Source organism: Triticum aestivum, chromosome 2D (assembly GCF_018294505.1).
Source record: "Triticum aestivum cultivar Chinese Spring chromosome 2D, IWGSC CS RefSeq v2.1, whole genome shotgun sequence".
In the NCBI taxonomy this organism is placed as follows: domain Eukaryota; kingdom Viridiplantae; phylum Streptophyta; class Magnoliopsida; order Poales; family Poaceae; genus Triticum; species Triticum aestivum.
Genome location: NC_057799.1, coordinates 143,892,844 through 143,917,994, shown reverse-complemented (window position 1 = coordinate 143,917,994; position 25,151 = coordinate 143,892,844). Strand labels below are relative to the sequence as shown.

General features: G+C 45.8%; 3 protein-coding genes across 3 annotated transcripts; 1 reads left to right on the top strand and 2 right to left on the bottom strand.

Moving 5' to 3' along the window:
* Positions 1 to 13,872: 13,872 nt before the first annotated feature.
* On the top strand, positions 13,873 to 19,849 carry LOC123052248 (SUMO-activating enzyme subunit 2). Its single transcript, XM_044475371.1, has 11 exons — positions 13,873 to 14,137; positions 14,308 to 14,397; positions 15,063 to 15,146; positions 15,249 to 15,467; positions 16,382 to 16,483; positions 17,144 to 17,584; positions 17,666 to 17,895; positions 18,125 to 18,218; positions 18,306 to 18,488; positions 18,652 to 18,749; positions 19,243 to 19,849. The coding sequence occupies exons 1-11, from the start codon at positions 14,099 to 14,101 to the stop codon at positions 19,544 to 19,546; spliced, it is 1,884 nt and encodes a 627-aa protein (XP_044331306.1). The 5' UTR covers positions 13,873 to 14,098; the 3' UTR covers positions 19,547 to 19,849.
* A 425-nt stretch (positions 19,850 to 20,274) lies between these two features.
* On the bottom strand, positions 20,275 to 21,214 carry LOC123052250 (uncharacterized). Its single transcript, XM_044475372.1, has one exon. The coding sequence runs from the start codon at positions 21,020 to 21,022 to the stop codon at positions 20,477 to 20,479; it is 546 nt and encodes a 181-aa protein (XP_044331307.1). The 5' UTR covers positions 21,023 to 21,214; the 3' UTR covers positions 20,275 to 20,476.
* Positions 21,215 to 21,325: 111 nt separating this feature from the next.
* Positions 21,326 to 24,418, bottom strand: LOC123052247 (protein EFFECTOR OF TRANSCRIPTION 2). Its single transcript, XM_044475370.1, has 3 exons — positions 24,121 to 24,418; positions 23,539 to 23,901; positions 21,326 to 22,756 (listed from the first exon to the last, which is right to left on the bottom strand). Exons 1-3 carry the CDS (start codon positions 24,199 to 24,201, stop codon positions 21,551 to 21,553), a joined length of 1,650 nt encoding a protein of 549 aa, XP_044331305.1. The 5' UTR covers positions 24,202 to 24,418; the 3' UTR covers positions 21,326 to 21,550.
* Positions 24,419 to 25,151: the final 733 nt, after the last annotated feature.

Here is a 25,151-nt window from a genome sequence, read left to right as displayed (position 1 = left end):
GCTCAACGTCAACATTGCCCTTGAGCGACCTTGCTGTTTTTCAGGACAGCAAACTTGTATCCACTGCCACCACCTCCTCGAGCATCGCTTTGACGATTCCTTCGGTGGAATTGTGCGGAAATAAGTCTACAACAACCATGCAAAATTTCGCCGAGTTCCGATGGAGGAATCTCCGGCAATCCACGATATACCGGAGCCCTGTCAGATCTAGACGGGAATCCGGACGAGTTTAGGGCGTGGTCTCCAGATCCCGGCTCGAAGGTCCTTTGGAAGATCCAACCGTTCATCTGCTGCGGAATTCCCATATCTACCACTCCTCCAAATTTCAGCTCGATCCGACGGTTCAAACTCTGGGAAGCTTCCGATGAGTGGACCAATTTTCTGATCTGTTTTCTGCGCGAATACGGATCCGACCCGAATTCATGTTTCTTTATGAACGTGATTTTGTACAACCTTTTTAAAGGAATTTTCTTCTAGGGTATTGTGCGTTGTTCTTAACACGTGCCCATAAAATTTTAAGCCTTCTTTGAGGTACTCTTCACCATCACGCAGGTGTCAAACCAGTCCTGTAACATTGCTCCACGGCTGCCGACCTGCTAGACACGTCGTCGCTTTGTGGAGCCGAGCTCATCTTCTTTGGATCATCATCTCAGCGAGCCGAAAAAGAGTTTGACATCGCAAAGGATAAATCATCACCAACAACGCCGCCCCACGGATTACACGGAACGGGCACACTGGCATCGCTGTTCGTCACTTCATCAATCCGGCTTTGACCGCGTCACAAGTTATGAGCAGCGTCGGCATGACTGCACTGTTGCGTCTTCAAGCCGATGTCCATCACGCCGAACTGCTTCAACACCTCGGCTGACATGGCAGCTGCAACGTCCCCTTACCGACCCGCTCCGTCATCTCGGCTAGACGGGGGACTTTGTTATTTCTTCGTCAACCTACTCCGGTGACCTCGGCGTCACCAGCCGACCTGCTTCGACTCATCGGCTGACATGGAGGCTTCGACACCTCTGCTGGACCGGCGTCACCAGTCGACCAACTTCGTCACGTTAGCTGGACCGGGGGCTTTGCCTCGGCGAGCCCACCTTTGCCGGCATTGCCACGCCGTCGCTTTATCACCCATCAGGCAATGGGTGTGCGGATCGAGTCCCAATTTTGGGAGTAACCTTTCTTCGGACTGCTACAACAAATAAACCAGGTACTATTAATCCTAGCAATTTTTGCTCGTTTGGGTTTATTTTTTCCAAGTAATTATTACTCTGGTTTGTTCCATCATCTGTACACAGGTCTATCAAATGGTGGCCGCATTAACGACGGTCGCGTGGTTGTTCGGTCAGTTTCCGTACATAGTTCGGCGAACGCCGCATCCGGAACTCAGACCGACCTATGAATTCGGGCTTTGCCACGCCTTTACCTCATCACGCCGACGCCCTGCATCAACATTACTTCGCCGCCAGGCCACATCTCTTTAAATAAATTATTTTTGGGAAAAGCAATTATGCAAGGATTTTATATATATTTATATTATTCTTTTTGGACCGCACTACTTTATGTGTGTAGGTGATCGACTTCGACTGCGTCACGCGGTCACTTCGGCAAGCCAACGTCGTCGTCTCAATTGGCATAAATCGTCTCGCATGATCACCTTGTTGCTCGAGTTGCCATACCGACGTGTTCGGTTGCCTCGGGACTTTGGCATCGCTCATAGAGCTCTACCACATCGAGTGTTCGGCGCACAGGCCATATTTCTTTTATTATTCGCTTTGCATAAATTATTAATTATGCAACAATTTATTATTATCCTATTATCTCCGTCTTGCACTATTTTCTGTGCACAGGTAAATAATACGGGTCGGGCAGCGCTGTCACCTCGGCGTACCGACGTGCCATGTCACCTCGGCTGGACCGGGGGCTTCGTCATCACTTTATTAACCCACGCCGGGGACTTCGGCATCACACTGTAGGCTTGCATTGGCCGTGCTATGTCGCCACTTCGGAGTGCCAAGCTCTTCGCTCCGCCACCTTGGGACCGGCTTGGGGGCTGGGACATTGTCCCGCCGCAAGCTCGGGCCACGCGTCAACACCGAGCACATTAACCAGCTAAATCGCTTTCATGCTCAAAAACTTTCAGTTTTAAATTTTGTTCGGTTCGACCAAGCATTATACTTTTTTGGCAAAAGTTGTATGTGAAAAACTTCCTTGTCAAAACTTTGTTTGTGACTCTTTTCTGACGCCGTTGCCGAGGAGCAATAGCGTGGGGTTGATATTCTCGTGTGTGCTTATTTGCTTTCTTCACTTAAGTAGATTTTGTTTTTCCTTTTTGTTTCTGTTTAGTTGTGGGTGAAACATACAAAAAATTAAAAGAATGATAATACAAAAAAAAATATTACTTGCCTCTCATGCCTAAAAAGTTTTTCAAAAAGAGAAGTGATTGGAAAGTTATGCATTGAAGAAGTGAGGGTCGACCTTGAGCACTTGTGTTCATGCTCACGGAAACAATGTAGAATTTTTCATGGAAGTTTCTCTGTAAATAATTATCCCCTTTTGTATATCCATTGCATTATAAAAATAATGTGCCAAGCTTTGTTTTTAGGATGATTAGATTGCTTGTTTACTATGTGCAGAACAAAAACAGAAACTTTGGCTGTAGCGCGTGATTTTACATTTTTTACTAGAAAGTCAAATGGGTCTGAAACTTTTTGCACATTACTTCTGTACAAATTTTTCAAATTGTCAAATTTAGTTCATAATGCTTTAATGCTATGGTTGGGTTTTACCTTAATGATCTTTAGTAGTTGCGGATGCTTGCTAGAGTTCCAATCATAAGTGCATATGATCCAAGTAGAGAAAGTATGTTAGCTTATGCCTCTCCCTCATATGAAATTGCAATGACGACTATCGGTCTTGTTAACAATTGCCTAGGACAATTCCGCACACCGATCCATCATTATCCCACACTCGCTATTTATAATATTTAGTAATATATTCTAACTTTATGATAACAGCACCTACTTTTATATTTTAGCTCTCCGATACCATGCAAAGTTATCCTCTTCATACCCACAACGTAGTTTTATTTTTCGTTTCTAGTTGGAAGCAAACGTTCGGCGTACGTAGAGTCGTCAGTGGCAGATAGGGCTTGAGAGAATATTGATCTTACCTTTAGCTCCTTGTGGGTTCGACACTCCATACTTATCACTTCCACCTTTGGAAATTGCTACGATGATTCCCTTCATTTGGGGTTATCAGTGACATACAAATTCAAATACCCCGTCTACTTGGGGGCTTCCTTTATGAAGTTTTTCATTTTGCATATGATTATACTTGTATGGCTTCGTTCCTTGTTCGTGTATTACGCCACAATATGCACCATGTTGACTTAAGTGTTCCGCAAGCTGGGTTGCCTTGCTCCTGTGTTTACCCCTACGTTCCCGATTGTTCGGCTAGGGAGTAAAGGGAGCACCTCTGTGATTGTCACGATCAGGTCATCCGAGCTCGGACCTCAGACTGGGTGAAGACGAAAGCTAGCGCTCTTATTGTTTTCAATCATGGTTGGCACACAACGGAACTCATGAGTACAAAAAATCTATTGCACAAGTCTCATAGTAACAATGAGCAACCGAAGAAAGGTATCGGTGGGGGTACTATTTTCTTCGAAGATGCTTCTTACACTTCGTCAGTAATATAGCATAAGTTCCCTGAGCGCGCTTTGTCTGTTACAGCCTTATGGCCTGATTGCCTGGTTATCGGAAACACCGTCGATATTCTCGACAGGTGGAGTACATAACACTTTTCGGCCCTTGACCGAAGAGGGAGAAGCCGACGGTCGGTTAAGACGCGTTTAAAGTTTGGGTGAACACAGATATGATATAAGTACTTCGGTACATACAATCATAAAATTCTTTTACCCAAGTCACTTGGGGGCTCTTAAAATTATGTGAGCTATTTTATAATAAGTGTTCTTCTTCTTAGTCGTTGCAAAGTCTTTTTCTATCACTCCTTTTTTCGACGTGAGTGTGTGGTCAATAGCCGGGGAGCCTAATTTCTCTCTCAAAGCCGCTAGAGTTTAGTTTGCTAAACTGGCCTAACGAGAAGTACTCCGCCTTCGGGATAGGAGGTTGAAGCCGTGGGCTGACCCGCTTTAAGTCCTGTAATAGGATGTGTCATGTTAAAGCACGATAGAAGCACATTTTTTTTCTCTAAGACCAATTTTCGGATTGGCACCGAACACTTGATCTAGTTCGAACGTCAAGTTTTTACTGAAGTTTTTGGTTTTCCAAGCCTATGGCACTTTTAAACTATTTGTGTGTTTCCAGCATAAGTCTCGCAGTGCAGCGCCGGACACCTTTAGAGGTTCGGCAAAAACATTCTCGGATATTGCTATATATGCATCGGTTTCGAATTGTGTCTTTGGTCAATAGTTGGGTTGCCCGACTCCTGTGCTTGCCTCCTACGTTCCGCTTTGTTCGGCTAGGTGTGCAAAGGGAGAACCACTGCGGTTGTGCTTCCAGCTCGCATGGTTAAGCACCTTAGTGGAGAAAGCCGAAAACTGACTGTCATAATAAGCGTAAACTGGTCAGCAATCCGATGACTATGTTAAATGGCGGGCCGTTCATAACATTGGCCGAAGTGTTTACGGCTTGACCTCGGCTGTCGCCGAACACTAACCGGGGGCTCGTAGCTAGCTTCCCCAGTTTAAAGCTCCTATGACTAAGTGACAGTTATAAAGCCCGCATATCTGATTGCCTCGTTTCCGCTAACACAACCGCCTTCGGGCACCGAGACGTCGGCTAAGGATTGTTTTGTTACTGCGAAAACACCCTGCATAGCATCTACAAGTGGGCGGAAGCCGGCGATGGGCCACTTTCAACTGATAAACGGTCGCAACGGAGTCAAAATAAACATATCATCGGCATTTCTATTTAATATACGAGGGCCTCCTTCCGCAATCATCATTATAAAGCCATACATATGCATCAATTTGACTTAAGATTTTGGCCAAGCTGGGTTGCCTAGCTCCTGTGCTTACCCCTACGTTCCCGATTGTTCGGCTAGGTGGTAAAGGGAGCACCTCTGTGATTGTTACTACCGGGTCATCCGGGTTAGTACCTCAGACTGGGTGAAGCCGAAAGCTAGCAATCTTAAAGGATCACATTGGTCGGCAACGACGGAAGTGAAAATTTTGGTTCATTAATACCATAGAGTTCGGGAACTTTCCCCGAACTAAATCCTCAATATGGTGAAGTGTCACTCTCGCAACCCATGATCTAATAACTACTCCGTGATGCATTCTCTTAGGCCCAAATATGGTGAAGTGTCATGTAGTCGACGTTCACATGACACCACTAAGGGAATCACAACATACATACCATAAAAATATCGAACACATATCAAGTTCACATGATTACTTGCAACAAGATTTCCCCCGTGACCTCAAGAACAAAAGTAACTACTCAGAAATGATAATCATGCTCAAGATCAGAGGGGTATTAAATAGCATAATGGATCTGAACATATAATCTTCCACCGAATCAACCATATAGTAGTCAACTACAAGATGTAATCAACACTACTAGTCACCCACAAGCACCAATCTATAGTTTTGATACAAAGATTGAACACAAGAGATGAACTAGGGTTTGAGAGGAGATGGTGTTGTTGAAGATGTTGATGGAGATTGCCCTCCCCAAGATGGGAGAGTTGTTGGTGATGATCATGGCGATGATTTCCCCCTCTGGGAGGGAAGTTCCCCCAGCGGAATTGCTCCGCCGGAGGGTAAAAGTGCTCCTGCCCAAGTTCCGCCTCGAGACGGCGGTGCTTCCTCCCGAAAGTCATCTCCTTATTTTTTTTATAGGTCAAAATGACTTATATACCAAAAGAGAGGCACCAGAGGTGGGCCGAGGAGGGCACAACCCACCTGGGCACGCCTGGGCTCCCAGGCGCGCCCATGTGGGTTGTGCCCACCTGGTGGGCCCCATCTGGTACTTATTTGCTCCAATAATTCATATATATTCCATTAAAAATCCCCATGAAGTTTCAACTCATTTGGAGTTGTGCAGAATAGGTGGCCTGACATAGCTTTTTCAGGTCCAGAATTCCAGCTGCCGGTATTCTCCCTCCTTGTGTGAACCTTGCATATTATGAGAGAAAAGGCATTAGAATTACTCCAAAAAACATTATTATGCATATAAACAATATAAATAACTGTAGGAAAACATGATGCAAAATGGACGTATCAGACTATCATTTGAAGCACAAGAGCAGGGAGTTCATCATCAACACACCGTCTATTACCTTCTGGAGAGTGGTGTCTCCTAGATCGGTTAGGTGTTGCTTGGGAGCCTCCGTCGTGATGTGGAGTTGAACCAAGAAGTTTGTAAGGGCAAGGAGATCGCCTACTTCGTGAAGATCTACCTGAGTGAGGAAAGTCCTTCGTGGGCGATGGCCATGGTGGGATAGGCAAGGTTGCTTCTTCGTTGACCCTTCGTGGGTGGAGCCCTGGACTCGCGCAACCGTTACCCTTCATGGGTTGAAGTCTCCATCAACGTGGACATACGATAGCACCACCTATCGGAACCACGCCAAAAATCTCCGTGTCTCCATTATGTTTGCCTTCTCCAAACCCTTCCCTTTACCTTCATATGCAATGTTTTAATTTCCGCTACTATACTCTTAGAATTGCATGTGTGGGTTGATTGCTTGACTTGTGCTGATTGCTAAAATCTGCCTACAACTAAAATTGGGAAAATGATAGATTTTTATTTGGTCAAGTAGTCTAATCACCCCCCTCTAGACATAATTTCAATCCTATAGGGTCACCGCGGCAGAGGAGGTCAGCGTCGGGGTTGAGGGGGTCGGCGTCAGGGTCAGGTTGAGGAGGCCGATCGGCGTCGGTGTCGGGGTTAAGGGCGGGTCAGCGTCGGGGTTGGCGGTGGCGATCGGTGGTGCGGTGACGGGAGGTGAGGGCGCAAAGGAGCGAGAGGGATCGGCGATGGCGTGCACTGGGGAGAGAGAGGGATCGAGAGTGAGAGAGGAGTGGGGAATGGCCGGAGAGGCTCGAAGGGGACTTAACTATAGCCAACTTAGCTATAGCGATGGTTAGGAATACACGCTATAGCGTGCTATATCTAAGTTAGTTATAGTGCGTTTTAGGCAAACACGCGCTACTACAACATTTATTTTCAATTCTTTCGTTTTATTTTTTTAGTTGTGTAGCCAGGTTAGTTGTAGCCTTGTCTAGATAAAAAGCACTACTCCTATCTTTTTTTTTCTTTTCCTTTTCCTTTTCGTTTTCTCTTTCTTTTTCATTTTTCTTTTTCACTTTTCTTTTTCATTTTTCTTTCTCCTTTTTCTTTTTCTTTTCATTTTTCTTTTTAAATTTCCTTTTTCTCTTCTTTTGCATTTTTCTTTTTTCCTTTTCCTTTTCCTTTTTTCCTTTCCTTGTTCTATGTTGTAGCAGGGGTTAGGGTTAGGGTTGTTTATGGAGTAATAGCACCCCTCGTATGATCGAGCACCTCCGGATGACACCTCGGAGTCTACGGGAATGTCTCCTCCCACTATGAGCACCTCCGGATAATAATTAGTGCCTAATATATATCACATCATTTGACCTATAACGGTGTTAAGTACGTATAAAAAATAGATACGCACAATTTATGATAGTTTGCTAATGTGGGCGACGACGCTTCAGACTATTCTTCTTCTGTCCTCTTTTGTTCATTGTCAGATAATTGAGCCCCTCGTCGTGACTTTTCCTTTTCCAGGGAGTACGATCTTCCTTAGGTAATGTAGTCTTCCTTCTTCTTTTGACGTATGGTCATCGTCGTCATCATCTTCCCTCATCGGGCCACCGTACTAGTCGTACTCTTCCTCGTTGGCGACTCCATCCATTCAGACGATGCTCCTTTTGCCTCTCCTCACGACAACACGGCTAGGATTGCTCGGGTCGGTTATGAAGAAGCATTGTGTCATGTGCTTAGCATGTACCCATGGCTCATTTTGGGCTGTGGCGTTCATGGTAGCGCCATTGGCGTCGGGTATACAAATGGTAGTGAAATGTCGGTTTTCTCTAAGTACGTTCTTAGTCCATCTGACATGGAACATCGTCGCGCTACGCACTCCAGAGTAGTCAAGCTCCCAGATCTCTTCGACCCTTCCGTAGTATCTTTCAGTTACATCGCTGGTCATGGCTTCCATCGTCACCCCTGAGTTATGGTTGTCACTGTTTATATCTTTGGCCTCCATGTAGAACGTGTATTCGTTGATATTGTATGCCTGATAAGTCACGAGGTTGACCGACGGGCCATGTGCTAAGGCGTATATGAACATCCATCCAGACAACCCTCTTCCGGGGGATTAGCCAGAACTCGCTCTTTGAACCAACGCAAGAAAGTGGAGTTGTGCTCTCCTGTGTAGCCCACAATCACGGTAGTTCTTTGCGATGGTCTCTGTGTGCGGTGTCATGAAATATTCTAGCACACCTAGGTGTTGTAGCACTACTAAGTTTGCTATGTCAAAGCCGTTGTGTCGACCCGAGCGGTCCACATTCAATTCCCTTTAGACTTTGATGTGACCTTCTCCTTTGAGCCTTCCACAATGCTTGTTGACGGGCAAACCAACAAAAGGGTCTCTGACACCTAGATAATTCTCACAGAAGGAGATGTACTCTTGGGTCAGATAGCCCTGGGCGATGCTTCCATCCGGACGGGACATGTTATGAACAAATCCTTTGATGAACCCATTCATCCTCTCGAACGACATCATGCTCTGTAGGAATGTCGGCCGTAGGTTGATGATATCATCCACAATGTGGACACACATATGCACCATGACGTCAAAGAATGCGGGCGGGAAGTACATCTCTAGCTCATTTAGTATGATAATGATCTCTCCCTGTAGCCTTTGGAGTTGCTTCACACTAATCGACTTTCGAGATATAGCGTCGAAAAAGTGGCATAGGTGAGTAAGCGTATCACGGTCATGTGTGTCCATAATCCCTCTAAGTGCAACTAGGAGTAACCGCGCCATCATCATGTGACAGTCGTAAGACTTCATCCCACTGAACCTTTTTTCTTAGTGTCCAAATATCTGCTTATTTTCCCATAGTATCCGGAACTAACTTTGATTCTGGCAAAGCACTTGAACAATTGATCAACCTCCTTCGGATCTAAGGTGCAGTAAGAAGGGGGGCAATACTGTTCTTCCTTCTTGATTACTTTTTGCCCCTATCTTTCGTCTCCGTCTCCTCCGATGACTTTTTACCAGGCATTTGCAGATCTTTCCTGATACCCAAAAATTCCAAGTCTTTTCTTGCCTTCGGCCCATCCTTGGTCTTCTCCGGCATGTTCATCAATGTTCCAATCAAACTCTCGAGGATATTCTTCGTGATATGCATTTGATCAAGCCTATGAGGCATGTCGAGTAAGGGTCAGTAATCCAAGTCCCAAAAAATAGACCTTGTTTTCCATACCTTCAGCAGCGGCTCCGGCGCCTTTTTCTTCGTCTTTCCCGACAAGGGGCACTCTTCCTAGTTCTTCAACAACTCATTGATTTTGATGCCGCTCCGCTTATGTGGAGGTCCTTGATGCTCAGCCTTACCATTGAATATATCTCCATGCTTTCTCCATGGATCATCCTTCTCGAGCCATCTTCGATGCCCCATGTACACGGTTTTCGAAGACTCGCCATCTTTCGGTAGCTGCTTAGAAGTTGTATCATCCATGCACCTGGTGCATCCACGGTATTCGTGGCACACCTGGCCAGAGACATATTTGTAACTGAGATAGTCATGCACCGTCGTGATCAGCGCGACTCTCATGTCGAAATACTCTCCTGTGCTGGCGTCCCATGTCTTGGCCGACGTTGTCCATAACGTGTGTAGCTCCTCTTTCAGTAACCCGAGATACAGATTAATATCATTTCCGGGTTGTCTCGGCCCTTGAATAAGCATAGTCATGTGTATGTATTTTTCCTTCATGCACTTCCAGGGGGGAGGTTGTACATCCATACAAACACGGGCCATCTGCTATGATTGGTGTTCTAGTTGCCAAACGGATTCATGCCACGGTACTAGCTCCAAGCATGATGTTCCTTGCATCATCTGTGAAATATTTACATTTAGTGTTTTATGCTCTCCACTGGCTAGCATTTGCGAGGTGTCTCAGCTTCGGATCATCTCCATCGTCCGGCTTCACCCTCTCTGCGTGCCAACGCATGAGCTTTGCTTCCTTAGGATCTACAAAATACTGCTGCAGACGGGGAGTGATCGGAAGCAGCTCTGTCGCTAGTCGTCTTCTTGCGAAGCATGTCTCGAACATACGGGTCCCACATGGCTGAGGGATGAAGACTGCGGCGTGTCCACGTCTTCTCTGTCATGTCCAGCCACTTCTCCGCCTGGTCCGACCTCTTCTCCGCCATGTCCGGCCTCTTCGCATTGCCATTTCCGAGGCCCTCTTCTTCGGGCCCATTATCGGTCATCTCTTCGTCTTGCCCCCATGTCGTTATTGCCCGCCCCGTCGACGTCCTCATCATCATCTTCACTTATCCATCGAGTATGGCCATCCATGAAACCATGCATGAGCAGGTGCGCCTGGAATCGGCCACCCTTAAAGGGGTCGAGCCAGACTCCTCCTTTGCATCTTCGACATGGACATAAAACCTCCTTCCATTTTTTTCATACATGTCGTCCACCGTGGATTGCCAGTATCTTTCCACCATCCTTCCATTGACCTTCATAATCGTCTGCGCGGATGATACGTCTCCAACGTATCTATAATTTTTGATTGTTCCATGCTATATTATATTCTATTTTGGACATTAATGGGCTTTATTATACACTTTTATATTATTTTTGGGACTAACCTATTAACCGGAGGCCCAACCCAGATTTGCTTTTTTTTTTGCCTATTTCAGAGTTTCGTAGAAAAAGAATATCAAACAGAGTCCAAACGGAATGAAACCTTCGGGAACGTGATTTTCGGAACGAACGTGATCCAAAGGACTTGGACCCTACGTCAAGACATCAACCAGGAAGGCACGAGGTAGGGGGCGCACCTACCCCCCCAGGCGCGCCCTCCACCCTCGTGAGCCTCCTACTGGATTGATACCTTGGTTCTAAAAAACTGAAGGAAATACTTACGCTGCTTGACTGCATCACCCTTTCCTCTTCAAGGGGAAACCAACGCAGTGCTCAAAAGGTAGCAGCGGAGCAAAAGAATTATAATCACGTACGCATGCATGCATGCATCAAATTCATACAAAAATTCGACATGGCCTTCCCTAAACATAGGATATATCGAGTTTTCCCGAAATTCGCCGATACGGAAATGAATCGACATTTCGGCAAAACATAGGCAACTCATGTCACACACATTTCAACAAATACACAATATAGGCAACTCACATGCCACACACAATTGTATCATATCGCGCTAGTGGCTCACGTTCCTCCTAGAAACCATGCACAAACACACACACACACACCCCACACACACACACACACACACTTCCATTCTTGCACAACTCTTCTTTTTGCTCACCTATGTCGAGAGAGATCGAGCACATGGTGAAGATATTCAATTCTCCTTCTTAATTAGCTAGTATATCTAGCTAGTGAGGTACCTAGATAGCTTTGACTAGGGAGAGAACTAGCTAGTGGAGATGGGTAGATGGGCAAACAAATTAATTAAAGAGAGGGAGAAGGTAATGGAGGTGGTGGAGGGGCAAAGAAAGAGAGAGGGAGGGCATTAATGGAGGTGGTGGAGGGGCCAAGAAGAGAGAGGTAGGAGGGGAGCATTGAAGGAAGAAGCCACAAGGAAGTGGAAGAGAGGAAAGGGGGGAGAAGGGGGAAAAGGTGGTATATATAGATATTATGGCTAGCGACCATAGCAGTCGCGCTGGGCAAAGAAAAGCGCTACTGCTAGTTGCCTAGCTGTAGCGCTAGTATGGAAAAGGCGCTGCTAGTAACTGGGGCCCACCAGCTTACCCGTAGAAGAATAGCGGTAGCGCTTGCTCCTGACAAGGCGCTACAGCTATGATCTTAGTTGTAGCGCTGGGTAATAGCAAAGCGCTGCTAGTATCTCCTGACTTGGGGATGTGCTGTGGCCCACTTAACAGTAGCGCTGTGTGGCCTACCCAGCGTTGCTGCTAAGTAGTACCAGTAGCGCTTGTTCTGCCCAGCGCTACTGGTACTTAACAGTAGCGTCGTGGCCTTAACCAGCGCTACTAATAATATTCTACCTATAAGCTATTTCCCAGTAGTGCGAGCGTTTCGGAGGTCGAGCTTTCAGATCTCTGGAGGGCTCCTTGCCTTCATGTCGGTTTTCAGGCCGCAACTTGGGGAGCTCGGCCTTTCGAAGATTCTATTTTGGCCTACTTCTTACGAGGGCTCCGAAAAGCATTTGATGCAAGGGATAGCTCATGAACAACCACAACCGTACATGTTAGATCTTACGTCTGACCTCTCGTGAGCCAAAGTGCCATCGGCGTGCCTCGTGTGGTCTTGTCAAGCTAGGTCAGTGGATTGTCCTCCCGCACATGATGTCCTCGTGTGGTCTTGCGAGCGCTGCACCTCAGAGGATAGGGTGTAACAACAATAGCAGGCTCATCTTCGGTCCCCACGAGATGTGGAGTAGACGAGAGCAACATCGGAGAGAACCACACCTCAATCCCCGACACCAACAAATGATGATGTAGACGCATGCGACATGGAAGACTTGCTCGCAACTCCCCTCCTAGCGTAGTAGGTGAAGCGAACTGTCCACGCAGCTCAGCCAACCCTGCCACATGACCAGCTAGAACCAAGGGGGGAAGGTCATGCTCCTGGGTCGTGCCGAGAGACAATGTTAAGAAACCCAAGTCCACGCCGCCCATTGCATATCTCGTGGTTGAGCAACTTATTTTCAAATTTCCTTGTTTACCTCAAATCAGTCGTTGTCGCCCACCACCGCCGCCTATGCATGAGCGGTTGATTATTTCCTTTGTTCTTTTTTGTTCCTACACCTGCGACGCCTCTTTTTTTCTTGGGTGTATCCCACCGATAAGAGAACATGACACTGCATTTTTTAGCGGGCCCACATGTAAGGAGGAGCGGAATGGTCCACAAATGCCTAAGTCACGGTCAAACGCCTTTGATTGGATGAAAGGGAGGAGATGTGTATTTCCATAAGAGCACACAATAGATTGAGGCAAAACTGATCATAGATGAAAACTAAGGGTGGAACCATCGGCGAAGAACCAACTGAGTAGAAGGATCCTAAAAACCCGAGTAAAGAAAAATCTATGAATAGGAAAGATGTATAAGAATCCAATGTCATGACAGTTCCAATCCTATAGAAATAGACATTGAAAACACATGAAATGGTAGTAGTATTTGTTTGGTTGGCCATATGATTTTTTACCAATAAAATATTAAGTACTATATGTTATAATTTCCAATGAAATAAAGAAGATTTCCACAAGGTTGCATTATATGGATTTTATTCCTTTAAACATACATACAAAATAGACCGCATGAAACAATAATTTATTTCCAGTCACACAAAATCAAAATTTTAAGAAATTAATAACTCCTCCAATATTGCCAGGAGAATGTTCAAACCAAATTGACCCTAAACTCAAGAAAAAAAAGCCCCTTCTACTTGAATTTTATCACCTCTAGACTGGAGGGAGCATTGTTGTTTGAGCAAAAGAAGAAAAGACTAGAGGGAGCAAAGATTCAAAGCCAAGGGTCAACCGGCAGCTCCCAAAAGGCTCCCAGCAGGGCCCACCGCCCGCCCGCCCACAGATCGTAGCATATCCATCCATCCAGTCCAACCGTCCCGTCGTCCTGCAAGGCTGCAACCAGGCCGCGCAACTGACCACCAGCAGCAGCACCGCGACGGACCCCTCAATTTCCACGACGCTTCCTTCCCTTCCCCCCTCCGGGTGCGGAACGACGCGACGCGACCGGCCTCTCACCTCATCAAAGCCTCCCTCCCTTCCTCCATCTCCGCTCCCCTCCTCCCAAATCTCCCTCCCCCAAATTCCTTTCCCACCCAAACCAAACCCTCGGCGCCTCAAAACCCTCGCCTCCGCCGGCGCCCCCTCCCCCATGGCCTCCGCCGCCGCCCCCGCCTCGGAGGCCGTCAAGGTAGGCCCCACCGCCAGCCCTCTCCCTCCGCCCCGCCCCGCCCCCGTGCTCCCGCCGCCGGGGGCGCTCGTGGGGATCTCCGCGGCCCGTATTTCCCCCCTTCCTGTTTCTGGGATTTCGGCGCCTGATTCGGTCCGTCCGGTTGGTGCCGGTGTTCGCTTTGTGCGCAGGCGGCGAAGGTTCTGATGGTCGGGGCTGGAGGCATCGGGTGCGAGCTCCTCAAGACCCTCGCGCTCTCGGGCTTCAGCGACATCCACGTCGTAAGTTTGTTATCTGCTATACATGGCCCCTTGCTTCCGCGCCCTCTGTTGACACCATGCCTAGGTTTAGTTCGAATCTAGCTTGCACATTAGCTGTTGTCGGCAGCACCGCGGTGGATGGCCGGTGCGTCTCTTTGCCGGTAGCGGGATCTGTGATGGTGTTAGCGTTGACTTGAAGCTGAAAAATAGATGCATAAACTGCTTCGGCTGCTAATCTATCCAAGGTTTTCCTCTAGGCTGCGCTTACTTGCATCTGCGCTGGCGTGATTGTATTGATTTTATGGCGCTGGTACTGCCTTCTTAGATTGTGCATTAGGAATTTGACAACACACCTTTGTTTGGCTTTTGATAAAATGACACACACTTGTTGTCACTTACATATAGTCAATGGCACAAAGTGTGTCATTTGTATCAAAGTTACGGACAAAGTGTATTGTTTTGTCAAAAATTTCATTGTGCATAGGGCGAGCCCAGTTGGCTCGTGTTTTATGCACTGTCACGAAAGCTGATATCTTCACGGTAGTTCCTTGAGGTTGATGTACCTTGTATGCAAAATAGTTTTAAAACAGGCAGGGAGTAATCCTTGTTCAGGCAACCAGAGCTACACAAATCAATTTGCTTGACACACTTATGAAATGGTTCATCTTGCTGCTTTTATTATGCAGATTGACTTGGACACAATTGAGGTCAGCAATCTGAACAGACAGTTTTTGTTTCGGAAGAGTCATGTGGGACAGTCAAAAGCCCATGTAAGTATATTTTCTACATGAACATATGATGGGTATAGTTATCTTGGGGTCTTCTTCATAATTGATGCCTGCTTATGATGTTTTCACCGTTGATTTTGTCAGGTTGCCCGTGATGCTATTCTGAAATTTAGGCCAAATATCAATATAGAATCACACCATGCAAATGTTAAGGATGCCCAGTTCAACGTTGACTTTTTCAAGCAGTTTAATGTAGTTTTGAATGGCCTTGATAACTTGGATGCTAGACGACATGTGAATCGCCTCTGCCTTGCTGCTGAAGTTCCTTTGGTTGAGAGTGGGACCACTGGGTTTCTCGGACAGGTCAGTTGATCAAATATCATGGTTTTTGTCTCTTTATCTTTGCATCTCCCTTGTCACTAATGCCTGTGGGTATTGTTATGTTTGTCTTTTGTATTTTGCTCGTAGTACTCCTGCTACAAGGTATTCCATGATATTTGATTGTTGGCCAGTGTGCTAACCGTTGGTGGTCCCTTTTCATTTTCTTAGTAAGATAGCAGTAATATTTACCCTAGGTGTACAACCTTCCACTTGAGATGGCCTTTGTGTACTGATAACATGGCTAAATGTTTGGTCTGGGCCTTTGCGCAATTACGTAAGGACACATGCGGAAATGTATTGTCATTTTGAAACTGGACCTTCTGGGTGTATATAAGCTCACATGTATAACAGAAAGTAGGCATCTGCCCACTCTCTTCCACAAGAGCTGCTTATGCATGCTTTAAAAAATGACGAATTTAGAAATCCTGTATACAACCTGCAGCATGTCGTGCTGGTATTTATGCTATATTTTGTGTACGCTCTGCATATGGTTGACATTTGTTTGATAGTCGTGTACATATCATTGCATTTTCTAGTTGACTTGAAGCTGAAAAATAAGAGCCGAATGAGTGACATAATCTGGAAACTTGTACATCAAATAGTTGTGCCACGAGCATGCAATATGAGTCAACATTTGATTCATTTACATCAATTGTCAAAACCCAAGTGTTATTTTGATATAAATGCATGCCACTTAGTGGCCAGGCCTAAACTGCTTGGTATAAAACAAGTTTTTCTGTACCTCACTGTTGTTTTAACCATACTCGTAATTTATAGCGCATCTGTCAACTGTGAAACCATGTTTCACGGTCACTGAACTAATCAAGGAGTCTGGCTCTCTGCTGAATAGGTCAAGTTAATGCTTTACTAAAAACAATTGTCATTCTATTTTGCAGGTTACCGTTCATGTCAAGGGTAAAACAGAATGCTATGAATGCCAACCTAAGCCTATCCCAAAATCATATCCAGTCTGCACAATTACAAGCACTCCATCAAAGGTTCCTCTTTTTGCCTCTGCATGTTGATTATTTTCTTGTCTGCTTTTTCTTATTGTGATATTAGTTAAGTTCTGCTATTTCTTCCGAGGCTAAGTATCATGTTGGTTTGTATGTTCTTAATATGCATAGTTAGTTTTGTTTAATGTGGGAAGGAATATTTCTTACATAGTTAGTATTTTCTCGTATTAAATTATTAATGGCTTCATACCCCTGTAACCCTGTTTATATCTAGAAATAAGCTTATTTATTCGGCCTTTGTTTCTTGGATTAGTTCTGATGGAACCTTGCAGGAAAAGTCATTTAAACTGGATGCTGTTCGACCTAGTTGCCTAATATTGTACTCCCTCCATCCAGAATTACTTGTCGCTCAAACAGATGTATCTAGCATTGAAATACATCTAGATACATCCATTTCAACGACAACTAATTCCGGACGGAGGTAGTATCATTTATGAATGCTGCATATCGTGGAATCCTCAAAATGCGAGTTTAATGCACAGAAGATACATTCTAACAAACATTCGTTTGCTTGCTTTTGGTAATCACAGTTCTCATGTAATTAGTATTTGAAGTATCAATATTTTTTACAAGGTAAAATTTGTAATATTTTTCAAAACACAGGACGAGCTTTAATGGCATTATTTAATTTCCTTTTTGCAGTTTGTCCATTGCATTGTTTGGGCAAAGGAGCTTCTTTTTGCTAAGCTATTTGGTGATAAGAACCAAGATAATGACCTTAATGTGCATTCAAAAGATGGCAGCAGTTCAAAGTTAGATGTATTTGAAAGGGATGTTGACGAAGATCTTGATCAGTATGCTCAGAGGATTTATGATCATGTATTTGGTTATAATATCGAAGTTGCCTTAGAGAATGAAGAAACCTGGAAGAATCGGAGAAGACCAAATCCAGTATACATTAGAGACACATTACCTGAAGCAGTAAAGCAAAATGGTAGCTCGTGGGATTGCAGTAATGATCATGAAGAGCCTTCTGCTATGGCATCTTTAGGTCTTACAAATCCTCAAGAGATATGGACTCTGGCTGAAAATTCAAGAGTGCTTTTGGAGGCTTTTAAATTGTTTTTTGAGAAAAGAGAGAAGGTCTGTATGTGTTAAGTTCAAGTTCTGTAAACTTTTAAGAAATGATTTTTTTTGTATATGATTCGTTTTTTCCGATCTCAGGAAATAGGGAACTTGGTTTTTGACAAGGATGACCAGTTAGCAGTTGAGTTTGTTACTGCTGCGGCTAATATCAGAGCTCACTCTTTTGGTATACCACTACATAGCCTATTTGAAGCTAAAGGTGTTGCTGGAAACATAGTTCATGCTGTGGCAACAACAAATGCTATAATAGCTGGTCTCATTGTTATCGAAGCAATCAAAGTTCTCCAGGATGATTACAAGAACTACAGGTGACTATACTTAATTTGTTATATCACATTGTTTTTGCCTATGTTTCTTCCTGATGTTGTTACAGTTCAGTTTACCTGTTTTCTGGATATGGTAGTTTGAAAAGAGTGCTGCTGTTGCCACTTTTCTGGCACCCATTTTTACATGGTATCATATGTTATTCATCAGTTCTTGCCTATCTCACCGGCAATACAGTAAATACTGTAACTTCATTTTTTGACATGGTTACAGAATGACATATTGTCTTGAACATCCTACAAAGAAGTTGCTCCTGATGCCTGTAGAACCTTTTGAACCTAATCCATCATGCTATGTCTGCTCTGAGGTATTTTGCACTGTCTAAGATGTCTCGGTTCTTATATGTTATTCCCATCTTTTGTGTCTGACATGAAACTAAAACTGAATGCATCAGACCCCTCTTCTGCTGGATGTTAACACTAAGGTCACAAAGCTTAAGGAGGTTATCGACAAGATTATAAAAAGCAAACTTGGAATGAACCTACCGTTGGTAATGATTGGCTCTACACTTGTTTTTGAGGATGGCGATGGCTTAGAGGAAGACGAGGCTGCAAACTATGCTTTAAACCTTGAGAAGGTACTATCCTCGTGTACTCATAATGTTTCCTGTTCAAGGCAAGGGCCAATGGAACAATGCACTCCCATGTCATTTGTCCCCTTTCTACTCTGTGGCCCTTGTGTTTCCATATTTTCGATTACAATATATTTATTGCCAGCTTAGTGTTGATCAACTATTACAGGTCTTGGCCGAACTGCCAGCTCCAGTTATTAATGGTACAAAGCTTACCGTTGAGGATTTCCAGCAGGAGCTGTCATGCAGCATTAACATCAAGCACAGGTTCATATCTGTATTTTCCTTGTATTAATGCCAGTTATGTCTTCTAAAACTATACCTAGCTGGATGTTTGCATTTGTATATAAAATTATTGGGTTCCCCTTGCCTTCCAAGTTCCAACAGCCTTTATAAAATACGACTATTAGGTATGACGACTCTTGTGCAATAAAAACTGGCCGTAGATTATACAATATACATAGAACACCTTCATACAATTTTGCTAATTAAAGTTAGCTGATGATTTCCCACTGTCCCATAGTGGTAGCATCATGGTAAAACTGACGTTGTTTTACAAAATGTTTTCACATACAAATTGGTTTTATCATGTAATGTTCTTCACACATTCCATGCTTAATATCATACCTCAAGTACATGGATAGATTGCTCTGCTGTAGAGGCAAATGTGACCTGAATACTGTTTCTGTCATATGCATACTTTTTCACTTCAGTACCTCTGTGAACGACTAGAGCTTAATTTCTTCTGTGATCAATGCAGGGAAGAGTTTGACGAGGAGAAAGAGCCTGACGGAATGGTTTTATCTGGATGGTCAGCTCCGGTGGAGAAACAGATTAATAGTAATGGGGAGAACAAATCGGCAGCCTCTTCATCCAGTGCGCGTGCCACTGATGACACTGTTGAGGATCCATCTAAACCTGGGATGAAGCGCAAGCTGGATGAACTGTTGGAAACAAAGGAAAACTGTGATGCATCCAGTAGTGCTCAGGTTGTTGAAGACGACGATGATTGTACGATGCTCGACGGGAACCCAGCGTTAATCAAGAAAAAGAGATTGCAATAGCAGTCGTTCCGGTCTTACTCGTCTAGAGATAATAGCTGTTGACCCCTGCTGTCATGGCTAACTCATTGTTCCAACGTAGCATCTTTGGTAACTTATCTATGTGGTGATGTTAGGCTAATGAGGATATTGAGCTATCAGTGACTACCCCTGGGACATATTTTTGGCTTTAGATACCGCGCCGTAGGAATGTAATTTGTAGTTGAGTTTGTAGGCACAGGAGCGACTAATGCCCCGCTGACAGTCAGCTGTAAGGGTAAAATTGTGTTTCTCTGCGAAGGAGAATGGATGATAATTTTTGCTCTTCGTTCTGTATCGTATTGGTAATGTTTTATCGGGTGAACGTCAGTTGGGAGGGGAATGGCAAGCGAATGCTTTTTCTTGGTTGTTGCTCGTGAGCTCAAACGCTTTTGGCTGGCTGTTTTAGTTGCTCGTGAGATTTTGCTGGCTGTAAGTTGTCATTTTGTTTGAAATGCCACCGGCCCACCTCCTCCCAGCGAACGTTCGCCAACTAAGAGGGTCCTATTTCTGTTATCTGGTAAAAAATCAAACAATCTGCATCCAAATTGCCAAGATCTAGAGTTGATTCTAAGAAAAACCTCCAAACTATGAGAGCACGTCCGCTAATTTGCGGCAGCAAATAACAGAACTACCAATTCAGCAACCTAACACACATATCCAATGCAACAAGTGAACAAGTTCGCTCGTTGATGCTTCCATCTCAGCCAGCAAAACCAGACGAACAAGATGCTCCAAATCAACAGTCCAGTTCATCAGGACGCCAACAGAATGCCTTCCAGTAGAGAACAGCAGCCGCAACAGAATCACATCAACAGTTCAGGAACACGATCCATCCGCACAAGGAAACCTACAATTCCGACGCCGTTTCGGGCAAATGCATCCTCAAGAAATCGAATAGGGAAACAAAATCAATCACCGCAGGAGAATCCGCGCTAATTTCCGGCCGCCGCCCGTCTTCCGGAGGCCTTCCAGGAACGCCGCCCCTCTGAAATGCGACGCCAGCGCGCAGAACGCGATCCCGAGCAGCAGCGCCGCGAGCCTCCGGAGCCCGCTCGCCCTCTTCCTCCTCCTCGCTCGCCCCCACACCGCCGCCCAGATGCCGAGCGCCTGGCCCAGGCCCGACGCGCGCCAGGCCTCAGCGAGGACGGCGAGCCTGTCGCCCAGGGCCAGAGAGAGGACGAGCAGCACCACGTCCTCGGCGGGCGCCTTCCGCCTCCCCCTTGGCCCGAGCCATCCGCCGCGGAGGGGGCGCGGGCGCGGGAGGAGGCGGCGGAGGGAGGAGGAGACCAGGCGGCGGAGCGGCGGGGGCGGGAACACGATGGGCTTGGGCTTCGCGCGGCGGCGGCGGCGGGAGCGGCCGCTGGCGGAGCCACCGCTGCAGCTGATGGCGAAGGAGGCGGTGACGGCAAGGGCGAGCGGGAGGTGCCCGGCGGGTCCGGGGAGTTGCGGCGGGAGCATAGTGATCCGCGCAGTCGAGCGGAGGGGAGGGTGCTTGCCTCCTCGGATGTTCCCTTTTGATTTTGGAGGCTCCAAATAGGCGGAGGCGCAACGGCACAAGGATGACGTCTACCCGCATGACACGTGTGTTCTCTCTGCAAGTTTTAGAGGTACTTGCTCTGCTTGATCATAGATAAAGATGAACTAATGTGCATACCTAAAAATAAAAGATGAACCAATGCGCAAAGTATAAGCTCGAAATCGTGTTATCCAGAAATCAACAGTGCACATAATGCTCAGAGGGGTGGTCACAGGCAGAATCAATTGTTCTCCAACATTCCATCAGCAAATCCAATTATCCACACGTCCATAGCTCTCCAAAAATTTGATCTACAATTTGTGTTACACTTTCCTGTGATCTATCATCAACAATGTTGTTTACAGCATGAACAACAAATCAACACCTTGTAAAATTGAATAAACAGCAACTTCAAAATCTATATCAGAAATGCTATTACAACACACAACAGGATCAATGGGGCAATGTTTTTATTTGACGGATGGCGTGGAGGCGCAGCACGCTCTTTGACCTTTGTGCAACCCACATCTCTTCCTCCCTGCGATTGGCTGATTCTTGCAAGGTGAACCATCGGATGCTCGAGCTCCACAGATAGATGGCCATCCCAACCTTCCGGAACATGGTGCCGATGAAGCACCAGTGACCTCAATTCCTCTGTGCTCCTCGCATCTTTCCCTTCCTGTCACTGGTGCCAGTTTGCAGTACCCATTATCTGTCACTACTCCACATATGGCTGATGCGTCGTCATTTGCTTCTCTTGTCTGACATCCTTGGCCTCTCGATGATGGTGCGCTGGCTGATTTCTGTGCTTTGAGCAGCTCAAACCACTTTCTTCCAACAGGCTCATCTTGGTGGAACTGAGATTCTGCATGGGAGGCTCCATATGCTTCATCTTCTGCAGGAGCTTCTCCGATTTTCATCTCCTTTGCTTCGAAGCCGTTCCTTTGACGTGATGGCTCCTTTGCATTTGTCGACAGATTTTTGGACTGGTCTGCACTGGTTTGCCATGCTTGATCTGGTTTGCTTGGATTAGCAGTTTGTTGAGGTATGGATTCAACAGTTGGAATAGCAACTTGGCAAGTGGAGCTAGAAGAGGATACTTTGCGACCGTATGCGACTCTGACTCTTCTACCTTTGTGCAACTCACACCTCTTTCTTCCTTCCAATGGATCTTCCAAACAAGAAGAACCATCTTCTAGCGTTACTCCACAAACAGCTTCGGCTTCTCGTATCGGCGCAGTTCGTCGTTTAATAACATCGATCTTTTTCACCTTGTATCCTTCAGACCTTCTATGTGCTTGTTTATTACCAGCAGTATTGGCCTGAGATGTGCATTTCCGGTGAATATCAGTTGCCTCGTTTAAATCGCCACCAGAGTTAACTAAATGAGGTCTGAAGCCGACAAACGCACGGACTCTTGGAAGCATATTTTTCATACTGCCAGATGAAATCTCAACAGACCCACTGCTGTTAATCTTTATACCTGCTTTCTCTCCAAACACCCTCTGTTTTAAGTGCCGAACTCTGCCAAGCAAAGATAATCTATGGCTTCCCTGTTCTAACTTGAGCAGTATTTCTTCGCGACGACACACACCATTCTGAAGTTTGTTCCATGCATAATCAAATACTCCCAGTAGCTGAGCTTCAGTCTTCTCAGCTGCTTTTTTGGAACACATCTGTTTTTGCCCACAGTAACGGAGACATTAGGCACAATGGCAAGTATATTTTCAACATAATCACAATACAAACGGCTAGAGATAAAAATGATCCGTTCTGTTTCTGTATAAGCTACTAAGAAGCATTGTTATGAATCTCCCTTCATACATCACTTTCGACGGAAGATTTGACATACTCACTTTAAACTACTACTTACGAAATATGGCTAGGTAAATGCGTACAAATCAATTTCCATCAACAGTGTGCATGATTTAATTAGGCCCAAGAGCAACCACATAATACATGCATATTGCCAGGTATCAACTACAGTCCATTTGGTGCTGAAAGCAATATTGTGGAAACAGTTAAGACAAGACTACTCATGGATTAATAGAGTATATGTAGTATTGTCTGCACCAAACAGCCAACATGTAAACTTTATAACTAAAAACATTAGCAACGGTTCAAACTTCAAAGGAAAGGACATATTAACACGACACTCTTATATGCGCATTTGAACAGCATGAGCATGAGAATTTGCAGAAACTTCAAAAGGAAGTCTTCGACACGATATCAACACAGAACAAGACCAAGTAACTACTTTGCATGAGGCTATGATGCTGTTCTTAAACCTAAAGGGCACGAGAACTTGCAGCCATGATTCTCATACACAATAGATGCGTGCACTTGTATATCATCAAACTATGAGACATCATTGGTGTGTTAGTGCACACTTGTGTATGGCAGTTCAACAAACCACTTCTCATCTTAAGAAGTGGAAAATAAGCATGAAAACACTTACCAGCGCACATCGAAACATCACGGAGTAACCTCTGGAGAAGACTTCCCTGAACAATCCAGGTCCTGCCGTGAGGGCGTTCATCTCAGCTTTACCGACAGCAGCCAATGGATTCCCGGTGTCCAGGTGTGACCCTGTCCGTCCGTACTGCTGGAGCCTCGCCCTGACATTATCGGCCTGCCCGAGGTACACCACCACGACGACAGCTGATCGATTCCTGCGAGCCCTGACACCATCATAGGAAGGCCTTGCAACGCCCAGCTCGTAGAGGCCAGGGAAGTTGTCCGGGAGGTTGCGTGTGTGATACCTCTGGACCCCCTCCTTGCCGGCGGAGTGGTCCTCCCAGTCCGACGGCCCGACAAGAACCTGCGAAGAGAATTCAGGAGCAAATCAAGCTAGAATCAAGAACCCAAGATTTTACAATCCGACCCTAGAATTTGAATTTGATGCGCGGGGTGGAAATCTCGTAGCAGTGCGGATGGACACCACGGGCCGGATCTCGTCAACTACGTTGCAATCAGGAAAGCTCGCGGCGGCTGCCGCCAGTAGCAGATGGCAAGCAGGAGAGGGGGAGCACGCACGCACCTTCCACGGGGAGAAGAGGGAGTCGTGTTTGGTGCGGGGGCAGTCCTCCCGCTTCAGTCTGGCGGCGGCGACCGCAGGCATCGCTAGGCCGCCCCTGCCTAGCGTACTCTCTGGTAGTGTCTGGGAGGTAGGCTCAGCGCCGCCGCCGGTCGCATCACCGCCGGGAGAGGGGCTGTCGTCTTTCGAAAATCCCGGCCTGATTTGGAATTTTGGACTAGGCAGGCATCGGCGCGTTCCGACCCTAGCCGGGCTTTATCCCTCGGTCGGGATCGGTCCAACCGTTCACACAGATGCGGCTCACAGCAGCTCCAAAGCTCGCAGACCCAAACGGATCATGCGTTTTGTCCCCTTTTTCGTCCGTTTAAATCAGATTGTCTGCTCACTTCTGTACTGTACTTGTGTCGCCATGCGCCCAAACCCGCAGGCACACATTTTCGTCCTCGCGACCGGCTTACGGCCAGTTTTTAGCTCTTTTTACAACATATCAAAAAATAACCCTAGTGAACATAACTCAAACAAAACACAAATATCTCATAGTTTGACAACCAAATAAATATCTCATAGTTTACAGGCCAAACAAAAATTAAATTGTTTCAAATACATTTGACAGAAAAAATAGCCGATACATCTATTGGTTGCCCGCGAGAACCCATATATGCTCAACCAAATCATTTTGCAGTCGCATTTAATGATGGAATTTGGTGAACTGTGCAAATATTGCCGCTCCTCCGTGCTCAGACACAACATTTTCACCCTGAAACTGAAACCCTTGGTCGTAGATATCATCCGGAGGCTCATCCTCTACGATCATATTGTATAAGATCACACAATCAGTCATCGCCTCCCACAACTTCTTGGTGCTTCAAGTTCTAGCAGGATACCGACGATGCCACATTGAGATTGAAGAACACCAAAGATACGCTCCACATCCTTCCTAGCACTCTCCTGCTCTTGGGCAAATCTCTTCCTCTTCTCTTCAACAGGGTTGGGGATTGTCTTCACAAGAGTAGTCCACTAAGGATAGATACCGT

Excerpts from the sequence above, each read along its gene's own strand:
- LOC123052248 (XM_044475371.1), top strand. The coding sequence starts at position 14,099 with ATGGCCTCCGCCGCCGCCCCCGCCTCGGAGGCCGTCAAG. Across the intron at positions 14,138-14,307 it reads CCGCCTCGGAGGCCGTCAAG|GCGGCGAAGGTTCTGATGGT; the intron begins GTAGGCCCCACC and ends CTTTGTGCGCAG. Across the intron at positions 18,489-18,651 it reads ATGCTTTAAACCTTGAGAAG|GTCTTGGCCGAACTGCCAGC; the intron begins GTACTATCCTCG and ends CAACTATTACAG.
- LOC123052250 (XM_044475372.1), bottom strand. The coding sequence starts at position 21,022 with ATGCTCCCGCCGCAACTCCCCGGACCCGCCGGGCACCTCCCGCTCGCC.
- LOC123052247 (XM_044475370.1), bottom strand. The coding sequence starts at position 24,201 with ATGCCTGCGGTCGCCGCCGCCAGACTGAAGCGGGAGGACTGCCCCCGC. Across the intron at positions 23,902-24,120 it reads CCCTCTTCTCCCCGTGGAAG|GTTCTTGTCGGGCCGTCGGA; the intron begins GTGCGTGCGTGC and ends TTCTCTTCGCAG. Across the intron at positions 22,757-23,538 it reads TGATGTTTCGATGTGCGCTG|ATGTGTTCCAAAAAAGCAGC; the intron begins GTAAGTGTTTTC and ends GGGCAAAAACAG.